The sequence below is a fragment of the Atta colombica genome, unplaced genomic scaffold, assembly GCF_001594045.1.
Source record: "Atta colombica isolate Treedump-2 unplaced genomic scaffold, Acol1.0 scaffold135, whole genome shotgun sequence".
In the NCBI taxonomy this organism is placed as follows: domain Eukaryota; kingdom Metazoa; phylum Arthropoda; class Insecta; order Hymenoptera; family Formicidae; genus Atta; species Atta colombica.
In genome coordinates this window covers 1,569,086-1,585,991 of record NW_017259223.1, presented here as the reverse complement: position 1 = coordinate 1,585,991, position 16,906 = coordinate 1,569,086, and the positions used below count along the sequence as shown (strand labels likewise).

Genomic DNA, 16,906 nt, shown 5'->3' with positions numbered 1-16,906 from the left:
ATATATATATATATATATTTAACTATTTCTCGAAAACATGATCGAAACAGCCATTTAGGAATTATTATGCTGTCGTTGTACATATACATTTATTCTCAGTTCGCATTGAGAATGATGTCGAGTTCAAGACTTCGCGAAATACTTAATGATACAATATGTACTTACTAAGAAGCAAAATATTCTTATTGTTAATTACGGCACTCTTACCTTAACGTCCTAGTTTAATCAACTTTATTCGGATTGAGATGCACAAATCACTCGTTCCACTTGTGATGAGAGCTAAAAACTATAATAGACATTGATATCCATTTGGATTCATGTCTATATTCTAAATATAGTTAATTCTTGACGATTTTTACACGTGTACATTTCAGTTTCATATTAACTATTTCGATATTTTTACATATACACACATTATATATATATATATATAGTTTTCATTTCATCGTTTGAAGATATTTAAACGTATTTATACAAGAGGCAATGCAGTTGAAATTTTACAATAATCACATTTTCATAAAAAATATCCAGATCGATATAGCTATCGTATTTTCCTTGTTTATGAATAACTCTAGAAACATGCGCAACGAATGTTATATTCGAATACACTAATTCAATTTCCCCATTATACACATAAAATAGAAACTCATGACTTTACAAACTATTAATCAGTGCTTTAAATCGAATATTTCTATAAGCAGCGGCTCTACGCTGGATGGATTGACGTTCAAGTAAACTCCCACGACCTCATCATTCAGTTTATGAAGTTCAGAAATCTTCTGTATTAATTTGAGGAATGTGGACTTAGCTTCGCAACCAGGATAAACACTCTCGAGATACCGTCTAAGGAGATAATAGTACGAATTCTGAAAGAAAGAAATCTATAAAAAATATAATCTTACAAATTTAATTTTCTAAATGTTTCATATCAGATAAAAAAAAATATTTTGCTAAAAAAAACATGTTATAAATTGACTGTTAACTTTTATATTGTTGACTGTTAACTTTTATATTATGTAAATTTTATTGTAAATCATATACATGTATTTTAATGTATAAGAATGTTTTAAAATAAGTAAGTTAAAATAAGTAAAAAATTTTTTGACTTACTTGCTCCAATTTAATAACATCACCATGTACAACTCTCGGTCTATCAGGAGTAAACAAAGCAATTGCGCTTAAAATCAAAATGATGTTTTCATCTCGCCACCGACGGTCAAATGTTCTAACGAACCTTGCGTGCTCCGCATATAAATTTCCTTTCGCTTCTTTCAGAACGTCAACTTTGATACTTGACATGCTCTCTTGACTATGGGGTATCTTCCACATGTCTTTATCTGGATCGTAATTAATGGCCGATCTTAAGATCATCATTTCTGTACAGCCACCTTTTAACAGAGCCAACTGATCCTCTTGACACATATTCTTAAAGGCATTTATCTTCTTAGACATCTTTATCAAACGTCTAATTGCTATAGCCGTTAAATTTATAACGTCTAACAACATTGGATCAGATTGTCCAAAATTACTCTGCAAATAAATATTTTATGTTTATATTATTTATTTTTCCCAAATTATACATGTACAAAAGACATAACATTTTGGATATGTTACTTTGAATTTACAGTCCTCGTCAACCAAATTCGTTATATCATCGTCTAACGGAGCTAATAATGCTTTGTTAGCAACTATCAGCTCATTTAATTTCGCTCTCTCGGCATCATTCAATTCCCTGCTGCTTTGATTACCACCGAAACTGGAAAATGCTGAGTATTCTAATTTGATGGCTTCACATAAGATAGATTCTATAGAATTGGCAGCAATTGCTATTCTGAAACAAATATTAAATTTTAGGCGGATTTCATAGTGTATCGTTAAAATATGACACTTAATATGATGCATCGCGGACTACCTTTGAACGTCCTGAAGAATATCTTTGGTAACATCAGCTGTATTTTTATTCCAGTCTGCATTTGTATTAGATTCTAAATTTTGATCTTTGCAATCTTCCGAATTACGGTTCGTAATCAAATCCGTCAAGATTGGATTTTCCACATGACTCCCTTTAGATTTTGGTGTATATCTAGCACTCGAACCACTATTATTTTCCGGAGCTTCTTTGGATTGAACTTTTGTTTTGACATCACGCCCAATGATCGTATCGATCGCATTGTTCTCCTCCAAGAATTGCGTGATATATGGATCCATTGCCAAGCACGTGACCATGTCAGGATCCGTCATAATCTTCATTATTACTCTCCGATCTTGAAATATTTTCGCTATTAAATTTGGATTACTGACAAACTTTGTTAGTAGGCTGGGATTCTGCTTAAACTTTGTGACCAAATTACTCCCGCTTGAACACGTTTCCTTCGGCTTTTGACATATTGATGTTTCTTCTTTCGTAAGTTGCGACGACGAATCCAAATCAGACTGACTTGTCTCACCTTGCAAAGCATGATCTACGTAAGAATTCTGTTCGCGAGTTTGCTCAAATTTGGAATAATTTGATACGTTTTCTTCAAACGCAGAGCTGTAGTTTGATGATTCGTGGATAACATCTGCGAACTCGGAATTGAATTGCAACGAATTTTGCTCGTATTTCCCTGAATTCAGAGAAGAGTTTTTATCTGTCTCTATACTCTGAGGCGCTACATTGAGATCGACGAATCTCGCGCGGCTGTAAACAGATAATATCTATTTAATCTTCATTGATTAATTCACTTTTGTATCTTTCTCTACATATTAGATAAGTCGGTCATACCTTGCAAGATTAGTCTTCAAACCATGAACGGACTCCTTCATCATGTCTAAAGTCTTTGTTTCGGCGATATTCGTATTCTCTGGTGGACTTGAAGGACTTGGCACGCTCGCTGCTGTCACTGGACTCATATTTTCAACAACGTTTTGCCTATTGCTATCTAGGTCTGTGTATTTTCTATCGGACTTCCAAAAATATGTTTCCGATATTGTCGATGCGACCGAATTGATCGACATTGATGTGTCTTCAAACGTACAGTCATCCATGCAATCCTTTTTGGTCTTTGATGTTTTGCCATTGTCAAGCTGAGATCGTTTCTTTGCGCGGTTCTTTTCGATCTTCTTACGTTTCAAAACTTTGTCCTCTTCGGACATAATATAATCCTTGCGCATGCCAATATTAAAACATTTGTCCAAACGACATTTTTGACAAAATCGTCTGGTTATAGTCGTAATGTTACAGTTTTCCGTGAAGGGGCATTTAAAGTCCTACAACAAGAATACATATTTCTTTTTTAGCCTATAATGTATAAAATATGTCATTTTATATATTTACTGATAACGTTCTTATAAATTTCAAAAATATCATATAAGCAAAGAACTTCGTTATCTCGATATCTGTATCGATCTGTTTTTAATTAATCTCACAAATATAATAATTTTTTGCCCTGCTAAATAAAAATTATTTTAAATGCAAAAATATCAGTTTTAAGTGCTAAAATATTAGTATTATTTGAAAGAAAATACATCTTATCTAATATTCTTAACGGTCTATTATCAATAAATTTCAATGTGCAGATGTTGCTTTTAAGATTAATAATTGCATTTTCTATGCCCATTATTAAGCTTTTGGAAGATTAAGTAAGATGTTCCAATTAGTAAACAAATTACGATCGACCAATGAACACTGCAAAATTCTTCTCAATGACAAAATCTTCAAAACATGAAATTATTAATTTTATTAGTTATAGAAAATTTAAAAAATTATCGATTTAAGAAAGATTTGATCTACTTTTTGAATGTGAAAAAACTGAATTTGAATTAAGTTCTCTTTAATATTAAGATTAATCTTTTAAGTTCTTTCGAAATGATTCAAACTAACTAATAATTTAACACAATGACGTGATTTATTTTTTTTTTGAGAACTTAAAATTAAAGCATTAAATTACTAATGAATCATATGCAATCCAACAATGTTTACTTAATATATAATTCTTTTAATAAGTCATATTTAAATTTAAGAAAGAATTTCTCGACTTTAAAATTAATGCTGGAAGATAAAATAAAATTTCTTTTTAAAGCAGTTTCCTCAGAAATAATTAAACAGAAAATTCATTTGAGTCTCCAAGAATTCAAAGAATTATGCCAGTATTCATAAGCTTTATATTTAAGGTTTCCTTAAATTTATCTCTAGATGCTCTACGAATTACTTTATTGGCTACTGAGCATCTCAAAGATAAATTTAAGGAAGCTTTAAAGATCTGACTATAAATACGGACTAAAGATTCAAAATCAAGATTCAAATCATCAATTTTCTGAATATGAAATTAAGATTACTCTGAGAAAAATCAGATAAAAATGCTTCAAATTGGAGCGGAATTCACCTTGTTCTTCAATGCATTTCTCCTGAAGAAAGCCTTGCAGCTCTCACAAGAGACAGCGCTGAAATTGTAACCAAGTGCCCGGTCACCACAGACTCCACAGATCTTGTTGGCTTCCCTCGCCGGCTGTTCATCATCCATTGCTCTTGGATCAGCGTTCTCCACGATTAACACGTCTTATCTACTCGTACAGGCGGTAACATGGTTCTGTAATCTTGCTTTCGTTCTGCTCCTCTCACCCTCGTCTTATCCTGTCCTTTGCAACGTCCTCTTGCTCGCAGAGCGCCATTGACTCACGTCAACATTGTTTATTGCGTCCGTAGTGCCTGTCAGGGGCCAGGTCGGAGTTCGGGTTTCACGACAGCATCTTCTTCTTCTTCTTCTTCTTCTTCTTCTTCTTCTTCTTCTTCTTCTTCTTCTTCTTCTTCTTCTTCTTCTTCTTCCTCGTCTTTCTTGTCTAATGCAGCTAAACACGCCCCACTCAAATCCGCGCCTACAAAAGTTTTCTAAGTGATAGTGCCGTATGAGGCATTCAATTGACGGCTCCACTTGTCAACAGTTAATGAGACGGTGCGCACAAATTCGTCGTATAATCCGTTCATCCCGCCGTCCCTCTCCCTCTTTCTTGTCTACCCTTTGTACTGTAGATGTATCTATCACTGGAAGTACCACGACATCGCAAACATGTTCTCGAAATGTAACTAGGTCTTATCCATGAGTCACGACCACAATCTCCACAACGTCCACGTGATCGCAGGCCATTCGCGCGTATTTTCAAACAGGATTCCGGAAAAATTATCATAAAAAAAGGATATAAGCGTTGAAAGCATCCAAAATGAATGTAGCCCGTCTCCAAAATATTTCTTTTTCTTCCTGATAAAAGCATTGGACAATTTTGACAAAAAAGCGCAGAAAACGCGGAAATTCTTCGTCTACAAGCTTTTGAATTTTTCAGGCATTTTTTAAATTGGAGTTTATATTTTTCAGACTTTATAAATTGGAGCTTAATTAGCTAATGCTGAAAATTTTGCTAAAATTAAATAGATATAAATGATAAACTTATGAAGTAATTACAATTCAACTTGTAAAAAATCATGTGTGCAGCAAGCAAATAAATACAATGTCAATAATATGGTTCGTTATAATTAAAGAAAGATTATTACCAGATAACATTTAGCGCTCGAATGTCATGAATTTTATCGACGTAATAGTTTCTAATTATTACGTCACGTATTAGAAACATTCAATAAAAAATATACTTAGGTATCTTTATACATCAAATGTTCCCTTTCCTCTAAGATCACAGAGTCTTTAAGTGATTTGGTTAGATATATTGACTCATGACACCCAAGTTAATGTGAAGGACATTATGATTTCACTTCCATCAATTAGCTTAGCTCACAGTTCAGGGGCACGCACACGTAAACGATAATTGTTGTGATCACGCGAAAAGAGATAACGTATACAATTACACGAATCTACGACAATCGATCGCTGGAAGTCTCTCCACAACTAACAAGAATCAACTTCGCCCACCGAAGAAATTCCACTGATCGCGCAACGATGGTAACAACTTCGAAATCGTTTATCAATATGTTTGATGGCTTGGTCGGCGTTATCGTTATCATTCACATTCTCGGTAGCAAGAGAGATACAGTCAACCGGCGCAGACGTGTGCGCAACTCGTATGATTCACATTTACAAAATTGGATCGCGCTTAGTCGCAATTGACAAGGAAGAGAATCAGAGACAAGAGAAAACGTAAACAGCTACGGAAGAAAATGATAGATCGGTATTGCGCCGTTTCATTTATGGATGTGCGATTCATCTCGTATACGCATAAAGAAGCATCTGTATAATTTGTTAAGAAAGATTTAATAAAACCTTCATACACGTCATTGGTTTCTTGAAATCCGAAATATGTCCACGTACACACAAACAATTATTTATCAGTAACTGTAGATCAACAAAGTGCGTGGACGAAAATATAACAATATTGATAAAAAAATAACAATACAATATCACTTCCCCGCTTAACGAAGCATTCACAAAATTCATCTTAAAAACTATTCTCTTATCGTAGCCATAAATATTAGATTGGAACAAAAGTTGTTTGTAACGCTACAAACTTCAAAATTCAAGCAATTATAACTTTATTAAAATGAATAAAATTTAAATAGAAAAAAAGGGCTTTAGAAAAGATTTAAAATCTCAATTTGCGAAAGGTCGCTATATTTTTTGAATTTCTATGAATTTGATAATTTTTACATATAGAAAGCTACGAGCTGGAAAAATGAAATTTTTTATCACTTTGTGGTCTGACACAGTCCAAGAAAACTTATAAAAATTTTCGATTTTGTAATGTGAAAGCTTAAAGTTTTCTCTACAAAATCGCTTTTTAATGTCTCTAATTTTTTATTACCGAGAGTAATAATTAAAAGAAGCATTTTTTTAATTGCTCATAACTTCATTTAAAAAATCATCGCGAACGCGCGTATTGCAATTAAAAAAAAAACATAGATTCTATTAAAGCTCTATCTTTCTATCTTTGCTCTATCGAATAGCATAATTGCCAAAATTTTTTTTAAAAAACATGACAAATGAAGTAGCGCTATGAACTTTTATTCTTAATATACTATATCTACTTAGTAAGAGATTGAGATATATATTAAAAATATATATAATATGTGTATCATAATAGAGATCCGTTCAATATTCGAGCTCATTACGTCATTTTATTGAAGGCACGTATAATTGTCAAGATGAATCTTAGACTCCTATAAAAATCGAATCAATGTTATTGGAATAATATTATATTAAAATAATAATAATTTTATGCAATGCGATTACGAAAATGATTCATGTATTATAAATGCATACAAAGGCATCACTTAAATTCTTGTTGATTAACCTATTCTTTATATTGTTGAAATATCTAGCAAAAATGTTTGCTCGGCAGTGTTTATACACGTCATATATAACTCTTATGTACAACGAAATTATCGACGAAAATTTTTTCTTCCTGCCTAGAATAGAATTGGACGTAGTGGACTAAAATCACTTTGGTGGAGTATCAGTCAATTTAGTACTTCCGGTCTGTACGCCGCCGCTGTAGAGCATGAGTTCTTCCTTCATATGAAACACTATGATTTCTTCAACCGTCGAGAAAGACAGTTCGTTCACTTTCGCGGAGCCCAATGCGTATCTATAAACAATTGTAAGTAACATTCTTCTAAACCAAATTTTTGTACATGTTAATAATAAATTAACAAGAAATAACTATATAAATATTGCACGCAAATTATTATCATCGCGAAAAGGAGACTTTTCATATCTGTACTCTTAAGATAAAATAAGCTGATATATTAAAATTTTTCAATTATATGTAAAATGTTGGTCCTATAAAATTTTGTCCAATCATTTTATCAGGTTAATACAACATTAACATAATTAACAGCTAAAATTGGATTCGAATATTATTAAATATACAGCAGAAAACATCTTAATACAATAATAATGTTAAACAAGGTATATACCTATTGTCACTTCTTTTTCTGACCGGAACATTGTAGACCCTATCTTTATACCAAAGAACCAAGGTTAAAGGATTACCAAGATTTGTCGTTGATGGTCTCAAAAGAAAATATCCGTCTTGTGGATTACTGTAAGTACCTTCTAAAATATACAATTACATATTGAATAACTACCTCGTATCAAATTATAAATTCTACATTATTTTCATATCTTAAGTAAAAAGTTTTATAATAGAAAATTGATAAAGTAGATCAAATATATTGATATAAGATATTTCTATTATAATGTTCTTATATTTTTACTCTTAGATATTTCTATTATAATGTATTCTAAAGTTATAACTCACGATATCATCATCTCAATTTTGATAATTAAAAAAATATATACTTGAGTTTCTCTTTGCAAAACTTAAGTATTAGAAATATAATTTTAATTAAAAAAAACTAATACATACGTTCTTTAATCAGAATAATTGCTTGATCTCTAGAAATATTATGAAACCAGGGCTTGTCTATATAAGATCTTTCAGGCGGCGGTGGTAGCGGCCGTGTGGCTCTCTCAGTTGACATCGAAGTGTTACTGCCAGCATGAGGTAATGTGGCTGATTTCTTATCCGGTAATCGCTCTGCAAATATATAAAAATATATCAAGATAAAGACCAACATACAAGGGAATGTCATAAATTGATACAATAATTACTACATATTTACATAATACATGTATCAATGTGTAATAAACTTTTTACATTCGTACAATAAATATAAAGTTCCAAAGAATGGAAATAAAATGCATATAATATTAAAAATTTGTATTATCAAAAGAGAAATTCAGTAACAACTATATAATTTAATAAGAATTTTGATTTATAAAAATGATAACGATTGTACCATAAATAAAATATACATCGTTGTATAAACATGTAAAAATTTTCTTAACACTAAAATCGCCGATGACATTCCGCTAAAACTACCGAAAGTACTAACTAATTTAACAATTTCCTATTCCTGTTTTCAGTTAGTAAGAAGTTGTTATGATATTATTTATATTGTTAGAAATATTTGCATTATATTCATATATGTTCCATATTCTGTACTGTATATTTAATACGAAAAAGAAAAAATTGAAATAATAGGTGCTTACCATTTGGTGATATATAAGTCGACACAAATTTCATTTTTTTGTTACTGCATATTAAGAAAGACAGAATGAATATTCGTATCGACTTATATCACTAAATGGGAAGCACTTAATAGTGGAACTAAAGTAACATCATCGACAGTTTTAGTATTAAAATACAGGAAAATCACATTACTAACTTGCTAAGTTAAGTCTAGCTTGCGTAAGAGTTTCCTGTGTCAAACACTCTGAAAAATTCGTTTGCCGGCGTACCGTCATATGGAGCGATATATTTCGTTTTGTATCGCTAATTATAGTTGCCATTGTGCTGCAAATTTATCACGTATATTTCGATACGAATACGTTTAAAAGTATCAACAGTATATTGTCATGAATTTTTCATCTAAAACGCATTCTTCGGAAACTGATTTGAAAACGCGCACACGATACGGTTGTCGTAAAAATCCCGATGAAACTGATATTTGACTCCAGAGCGAGCCTTTTAAAGCATTGCGAAAAAAGAAAAGTGGTCAATCCGTTGGTCTCTCGGCATGGGACATTCAAGTTCCAAGAATAATTTCCGTAAATCAGAACGGGAGAGTCAACGATCTTATGCAGTGATTACGGAAAACAAAGAAGATCCATAAAAGTGGTTTTCTTTGTAAAAAGAAAATAAAATTGTCAGTAGTACGTGTTATTTCCTAAGGCAGTAAACTAAAATGTGAGACGTATAGAAATAATATGAGCAATGATTATCAATAACATGAATTCCGATTGTTAGAGAGTAAACATACAAAAGGAAGATCACGTACTTATATTTTTAATAGTCGAGAAATTTTCAAATTTAATAGAATAAACATAATATACTCGAATAAATAATGTATAAAATTTACCTATGTGTTATTTCGGAAACATTGTCACCAATTTTTTAATAAAATAATTTACCTGCTGATATCACGGTGATATTTGGATAATTTTATCTTCATAAATTATTTATATATTGCAAATATTAATTATGAATTACATTGTAAAGACATAATTATATTAAATTATTATGATATAATTGATATATTATGATATAATTATTGAAAATTGATGCATATGGAAAGCAAGATTAATTTCCAAAATTTAATTTATTTCCGCCAGATTCGACGGCAGATCTTCGGTAAATGAAGAGCGAACAGATGTTCCATTAATGAAACATTCTCACGTAATATTACGATCGCATGACATTGTACCGGAGCAAATGTAGATAAGTCATCGAACAATGCGTTGTTTAATCATTTTGTGTACCTGGCGGCTCAGGTGGTTGCGAATAACAACACGTAGACAGGCCTCTCTTGATCCGCACTATCATATCGGCGACCTCATCGGCCAGGCGTGTGCCCAGGCCTCCTAGGAGCTGTTTGCTCAGACGCAGATAAAAACAGGAACACATTCCATCACCTAGTATTTCGCTCTCTCGATCTCTTATCAAATCCTTCCACACGCGCACGTCGTACGAATCACAATTAGAAATAGCTAGTATTTCTCTTCTCTGTCCGTGCAACTTGTCGCTTCGTTTCTTTTCAAAAAATTCATTATATACACAGATTAGATTTGTTTTTATTGCTGCACCTGAGCCATGTACTACAATTTTCCTTCTCGCTATTGCCAAATATCACCAAATATCAAACATATACCTATTTCACTTTAAATGCAAAAAGTATAAAAAACAGAGCTATATAGTTTTCGATTATATCAATCGAAAATAGAGCTTATTTTTTATTCTTGCACTAGACTGTACTAAAACTTTCTTTCTCGCTTTAACCAAATAACAAATATATACCTATTTGAATACATAGTTCAATTATAGAAAACAGACCTAGAACGTAGACTCTCTCCACGACTTGACGTTTTGTACTGTTGTCTCACATTCGAATTGAAAATCCACGACGATTTATCTTGCCGATCCCGCTCGACGTTTGAAATCTTTTATTCATATTGAAGATCGAAGGTCTCGCTTTGACTTCTTTCATACGAAAAATAGCAAATAATTGCGGCAACGTCGTTGACATACTGCGACCACAAAACACTATTCTGCGTCGTTTTACTATCACAAAGAGAGAACGTTATGTTTCGTGAATCCAGCTTTGATGACTGTGGCCGATATGCGACTGTCCGCAGTGTTGCGATAGCAATGCATGCATCAGGTTGCATGGGAACCAACAATAAGCAGCATTTGTCGAACATATGCTCAGAAGTTCTTACGAATGTTCCTGCACTCGTCTCTCGTCTCGAGTCTACGGTACCATGCATTTTTTCCGTATTTACCAGAATGTATGTTTCATGACATTATTAATACGTCTAATCCTAATAACGAATTCGCACAAATGGTTTGTATCTAATCATGCTTCAGATAAGTTAAACATAGTATTGAGTAGTAACAAATAAAATTTTCCTATCTTTAAAGTTTTCTCAAGTATTCTTGAGTGTTTTAGATTATATTTTTGAAAGAAAAAAAAATATTATTTATAATTTTCTATTAAGCATTATCATCACTAAGATCAAAATGTAATATAAGAAATAATAATCTACCAACAGAATTTAGTATTCATAAGATTGTATCATGTTATAACATTTTATATGAAACTGTAATATTTTTTAATTGCTTGTTTAGTCATTCTGTTTATAATGCTGAAGAATACACGTACCTTTCTCCGATCTGGTTCTACTGGGAAGAGTCGAAGACAGTGGAGGCGGCGATGGTTTAGCGGGTAAAGGAGGTGGTTCTTGTATGTCATTTGTCCTTTGAATGGGGCTTAAATAATCATTATCCTCCGGCTAATGCAACATGATAGTAAAAAAATAAATAATACACTGTGTCTCGAATCATAAGCATAATTCTGAAGAAGCCATTGAACCGTTTTGATTTACCGTTTCCGTGATAGATTCATAAATCTCGTAATCCTCTTCTTCCTCGTGACTCGCAGCGCTAGGAGACTTGTAAACGCTTTCGACTGATCCCTGGCGACCGCTGTGCAACGACTGCTTACTATCGACTCGCGAGATCTCATTCTTCTCAATGATGTTTTCGTCGAATGCCTCATACTCGTCCTCGCTCTCTTCCGTTTGTGCCGGTAAATTTGCCACAAGGTCAAAATTTCTTAAGATGACTGGTAGTTTCGATAACTCCTTATCGGCTCCTTTCTTGATTTCCTCAGACATGTCCTTGTTTCTCTTGGGTTCCGGTGGCGGCGGCACACTCATTCTTCCTGGAAATCCAAGTAATATAATATTTAGTAATATTACATTAAAAAATCAAAATTTCCATATCGAAAAAATTAAGACATTTTAAAATAACTAACTTTGTGTTTTGCTTTGTTCATTAGAAACACGTTCGTGCATCTTTGGTCCATTGTGCAGGAAAGATTTCTGCGGAGATTTCTTATCGGAAGCTGTCATCGGAATTTTTCTCAAAGGCAGAGTCTCCGGTTTCGGCCTGATCTCAGGTTTCTTTGTTGGACCGTTCCTCCGCTTCAACTCTTCCAATTCCAACTTTAATTTCCCGGCTAGAGTTTTCTCCAACTCACTGTGCAGCCTTGAAACATTTCTCATCGGCGGTGGTTTCATTTCCTGACAATTCGCATACATATTCTCCTCTTCTGGAGAAGATTTGCAATTGGCGTAAGTCTCTTCCTGCTCCGGTTTTATTATTTTCTTCGACTGTAATAGCGTTGGTATTCTACTACTAATCGGTATCCTATTATTCTGTAAAGATTCTTGTTTGTTTTTGATCAGATTTGATTTTATGATTTCTTGCACATTTGCGGTAGAATTATTTTCCTCGGCTGCTTCATCCTCGAAGTCAGTTCCCCAGGAACCGCTATCGCTCAAATGATCATCGTTTTGTTGTATTTCTATAATCTTGTCCAGTAGATATAATTCTGGAGACTTATTCAATTCTTGCACAAATGTCCATAATTTTCTGCGACAGAAGTTAATCAATTTGAAAGAATAATGGACAACAATAATAATACAAGCGAAGGCAAAATAATAATGCAAGCAAGAACGTTTATTGATTACGCTAAGATTTATATAATAATTGTAATAAACAATGAGATGGTTCAATTACCAGATTATTTTCATTATTAGACAAAGACAAATCATTTTGAATAGTACATAATACAAATGTCGAACGGTAGTTTTAAAATATAAAAATTATCATTACTAGATAGATTCGTAAATCTTAACAAAACTTACGATTTGATAATATTATAATATAACTTTTCAAATTGCCATTCGATATTCATATTATAAACCATTCAAAATGACTTGTCTTTAAAAATGAACTAATACAGATCGAAACATTCGAAATGTCTGTTTCATTATTTATTACAATCTGCATTATATACATTTTTCTAATAAATATTCAAATTTTTTGTTCGTAGTCCATTCTTATTTTAATTTAAATTAAGAATTATTTCAAGAAGCTCGCAATCCAGTGAAACAATATTAAAAAAAAGTAATAACAATGTCAATAACGGTTCATCAAATTAATGCATTGAATGACTTAAAAAGGAGATTTATATTATATTATATTATTTATTTTAAATATGTATACTATTTGCGAGCATGAATCAGGACCAATGTTTAATTAATTATTATCAGTAGTTTTAATCTTACTAAAAAATTCACATACGAACATCAATTATCGGTTCGTTATTAACATTATTACTTTTTTCATTATTTCAATATTTTTAATCTAATTAAATTTATATTATTGTCATTATTTTTTAACCAATATTAAAAAATATTTATCAAATATCTTATAATAAAATATTAATTTTTGTGTAAGAGAAATAGAGAATTGTGTTAAGCAATAAAGAACAGTGTAAAACGTTAAACCATAAAACATTAAATGACACGAATGTAGTGGAATGATCGAATATGACCTACGCGATAGACTTATGCATTTATGCACGACTTGCAGTCATCAAATAATTATCCAGTCGCGCGAAACACATCCAGGCAAATAGCTTGCGATGGCGTCTTTATATAAAGAATGAGCCACGTAGCACATTCTTGCTGCGTCGTGTAAGTCAGTAATTTCTTGCTACTAAAAAATTATTTCGGGGAATAAAGATAAATTTTAAATTTAAAAAAATACAAAAAAATTTAAAAACGAGACTTTAAAATCATATATTACACGGCATTTTCTATTTAAGAAATATCTAGTCGGATTATGCCTTACGTTCATGCTCCTTAAGTACGTAAACACTTGTAAACGGTATGTGAATGCGATGAGTTCGCATACTGAATAATCCGATACCGTTAAGAAAGAACGCGTTATAAGAGAAAATCACGAGACACGATTCCGCGAAGAGAAGAGCAGAGAAAATAATATGATGCGGGCAGAAATAAAACTGGATTTGGTTCGTTCTCTCACCCTATCAGTGGACGCGTGAGGTCACTCTTCCAGAGAGCCAGCTTCCCATCCGTCAAGTGCTGGAATAATTACAATTAATTAAGGTCCCGTTAAGAGAGCACGCGTCGCCGCCGGCTGTCTCGAAATATATTGCTGTTGCAACCAGAAAAAAATGCAGTCCGTGCGTTATCAGTGGAAGTGGATAGATAATTATCGCCTGACACGCGTCTTTAACTACAAGTGTCTAATTACAAGTTAAATCAGCAATTTTGGAAATTTATTACCGAGAAGACATTTTCAGACAGATAAACCATTTATTTTTCGCATCAAAAATTTCTAAAGTACATTTTTTAAATACATATAAAAAGATAAATATGCGGTAAATGCGCGTAGCTACGATCTAAAAATGTCTTCTTACAAAGATATAAATTCTAGAAAATCACAATAATAATTATCATATAATAATTAATAAAAATCATATATATGAAAAATCATATATATTACTTAACTAAAATTGAACCAGTATATTTAAATATGCTGATATAACTTTATCTGTTAAAAATAATATTTTTCAAGTTGATTAAATTACAGATAACGTGGAGACTGAGATTCCAGTATCTGAATGTTCTATTTTTTTAAGACATTTCGTAGTCTGTATTCAAAAGTTATCGACAGGAACATCAGCAAAGCATAGGATGGATTAACCGAAAATGAAAATCAGAAAATTGCTTGAACGATCGTTCTTTTCATAACAATATACTAATAATTGACTCACCAGCAACTCATCGCCGTCGATTTGCCGTTTCGCCACAGCCTTGCAACATTCTTCCAGTCCGTTCTGTAAAATGAGAAAATATTCTCAGTCAAATATCATAGGATATATGGTATTGATAAAGAGTACATACATATATGTATATAGAAATTGATCTATCATATATCAAGACATATTCTCTAATTAATAAATAATAAAAAAAGAGGAAATCCGGTCCGATAATGATGAAGGATCGAGAAAAAGTATCATAAACATAACTGCGTGCGGATATTTATTATCTAATTCTAACATTTCTATCTCGCTGATGGACTACTAGAATAGATAGGATAAAATATTTCCTACTTTTTCCATTGTTTCCTTCCTGTGTGACTTCATATCTTTTTAATGTAAATTACGGGAAAAAACCCAAATTAGTTTTCTACTGAAATCGGATAAAAATCGGAATAAGATATCAAAATCAAACGTTAATTAGATAATTATTTAATTATTTATTTCTAATTTTAGAGCTCAAGTTGTTTAGCAGATATCCATATTTGAAGATGGGAGTGTTAGGTTCATAGCCAATCTACAACAAAATATATATAAAAAATAAATACGAAAGTAAGTGCTTTTAGAAGTAACAAAATTGAACTAACAAAACATCAAATGAACAAAACATAATAATCATGAAATAGGTTGATACTGCAATTGAAGCTTTGTCTCGATTTTAGAAAATACTTTATTCTTGTTTATTCTAAGTTTGAGATGTCTTTTCAACAACAAGGGATACATTATGTATATCTTAGGAGTACCAAAATCAGAAAATAATTTACACTGAAACAATCCTCTGTGTCGAAAAGTATTTTTTCGTATATTACATACAACTTCTTTGGCTTGTATCTAAGATATAATAGATAGCTTAATTTTATGTTTATATGTTTATATTGCTTTTAAAAGCACTTCAAAAATATTTAATTTAGTATAATTTGAGGGAATTGTTAATATTTAAGATTAATTAGGTTGAAAATCCAAAAGTAATCGGTGCGTAGTTATATTTTTAAGATACAAATTCATTTAAAGAATACATACTATCATTCATTAATTTTAATACAATACTTCCAGATTTTTGTATTTTACGAAAAGTTAAATATCTCAATAAAAAAAAAGAATTTATAATTAATTTATAATTAATTTCATATGAAATGATGACTGTGAAGAAGAAATCGGAGCTAACCGAGCCGATTAACATTTCTTCCGTGAAGTAAGAGAAATAAAGTTGCGGTAAGGAAACAACGATTGTAGTCTTAAACTGGCAAACGCGTTTATCGAGGAATGCGTGAAAGTTAAGCGCAATCCTGATCGCGCGCGAAGAAATGCAAATGAAATGCGTTCCTTTCGCTGGCCGCGTTCTTCAGAAATGTCTTTAACGCTTGATGATTAATGCTTCAGGCAAAATGCTCTCATTATGTGTGAATCAAAAGTTCGTCTTTTTAAAGAAACAAAGCTGTTTCTCTGTGATATTTTACAGTAATGTAAAATTCATATATTAAATCAATAAGTACAAAGACCCTATTTTTGCATTCAGAAATCTCGTTTTTATTTTATCATTTATTGAACAAGAAAAAAATGATCCACTTGGATAGTTTCCAAATGTATCTTTTTTAAAGACTGTCTAGACAACATATCTAACAGATATCTCTGAGACACTTTCAAAATTTCTATTAGATACGCAAAATT

At 31.9% G+C, this 16,906-nt stretch overlaps 2 protein-coding genes across 3 annotated transcripts in view; both read right to left on the bottom strand.

Moving 5' to 3' along the window:
- Nucleotides 1-668: 668 nt before the first annotated feature.
- On the bottom strand, nucleotides 669-4,502 carry LOC108684560 (nuclear hormone receptor HR96). Its single transcript, XM_018188952.1, has 6 exons — nucleotides 4,365-4,502; nucleotides 2,765-3,249; nucleotides 1,913-2,680; nucleotides 1,615-1,831; nucleotides 1,111-1,530; nucleotides 669-866 (listed from the first exon to the last, which is right to left on the bottom strand). Exons 1-6 carry the CDS (start codon nucleotides 4,500-4,502, stop codon nucleotides 669-671), a joined length of 2,226 nt encoding a protein of 741 aa, XP_018044441.1.
- A 2,705-nt stretch (nucleotides 4,503-7,207) lies between these two features.
- Nucleotides 7,208-16,906, bottom strand: part of LOC108684474 (lymphocyte cytosolic protein 2-like) — an 11,427-nt gene continuing 1,728 nt past the window's right edge. The window contains exons 2-9 of one of the 2 annotated variants that reach the window (XM_018188800.1): nucleotides 15,194-15,256; nucleotides 14,440-14,498; nucleotides 12,359-12,978; nucleotides 11,928-12,265; nucleotides 11,705-11,834; nucleotides 8,350-8,520; nucleotides 7,898-8,036; nucleotides 7,208-7,566 (exon numbers count right to left, since the gene is read on the bottom strand). In XM_018188800.1, the coding sequence (XP_018044289.1) occupies nucleotides 7,419-7,566; nucleotides 7,898-8,036; nucleotides 8,350-8,520; nucleotides 11,705-11,834; nucleotides 11,928-12,265; nucleotides 12,359-12,978; nucleotides 14,440-14,498; nucleotides 15,194-15,256 (1,668 nt within the window). In that variant the 3' untranslated portion in view covers nucleotides 7,208-7,418. The remainder of the gene's footprint in view (nucleotides 7,567-7,897; nucleotides 8,037-8,349; nucleotides 8,521-11,704; nucleotides 11,835-11,927; nucleotides 12,266-12,358; nucleotides 12,979-14,439; nucleotides 14,499-15,193; nucleotides 15,257-16,906) is intronic. The other variant, XM_018188801.1, reaches the window with a different exon arrangement.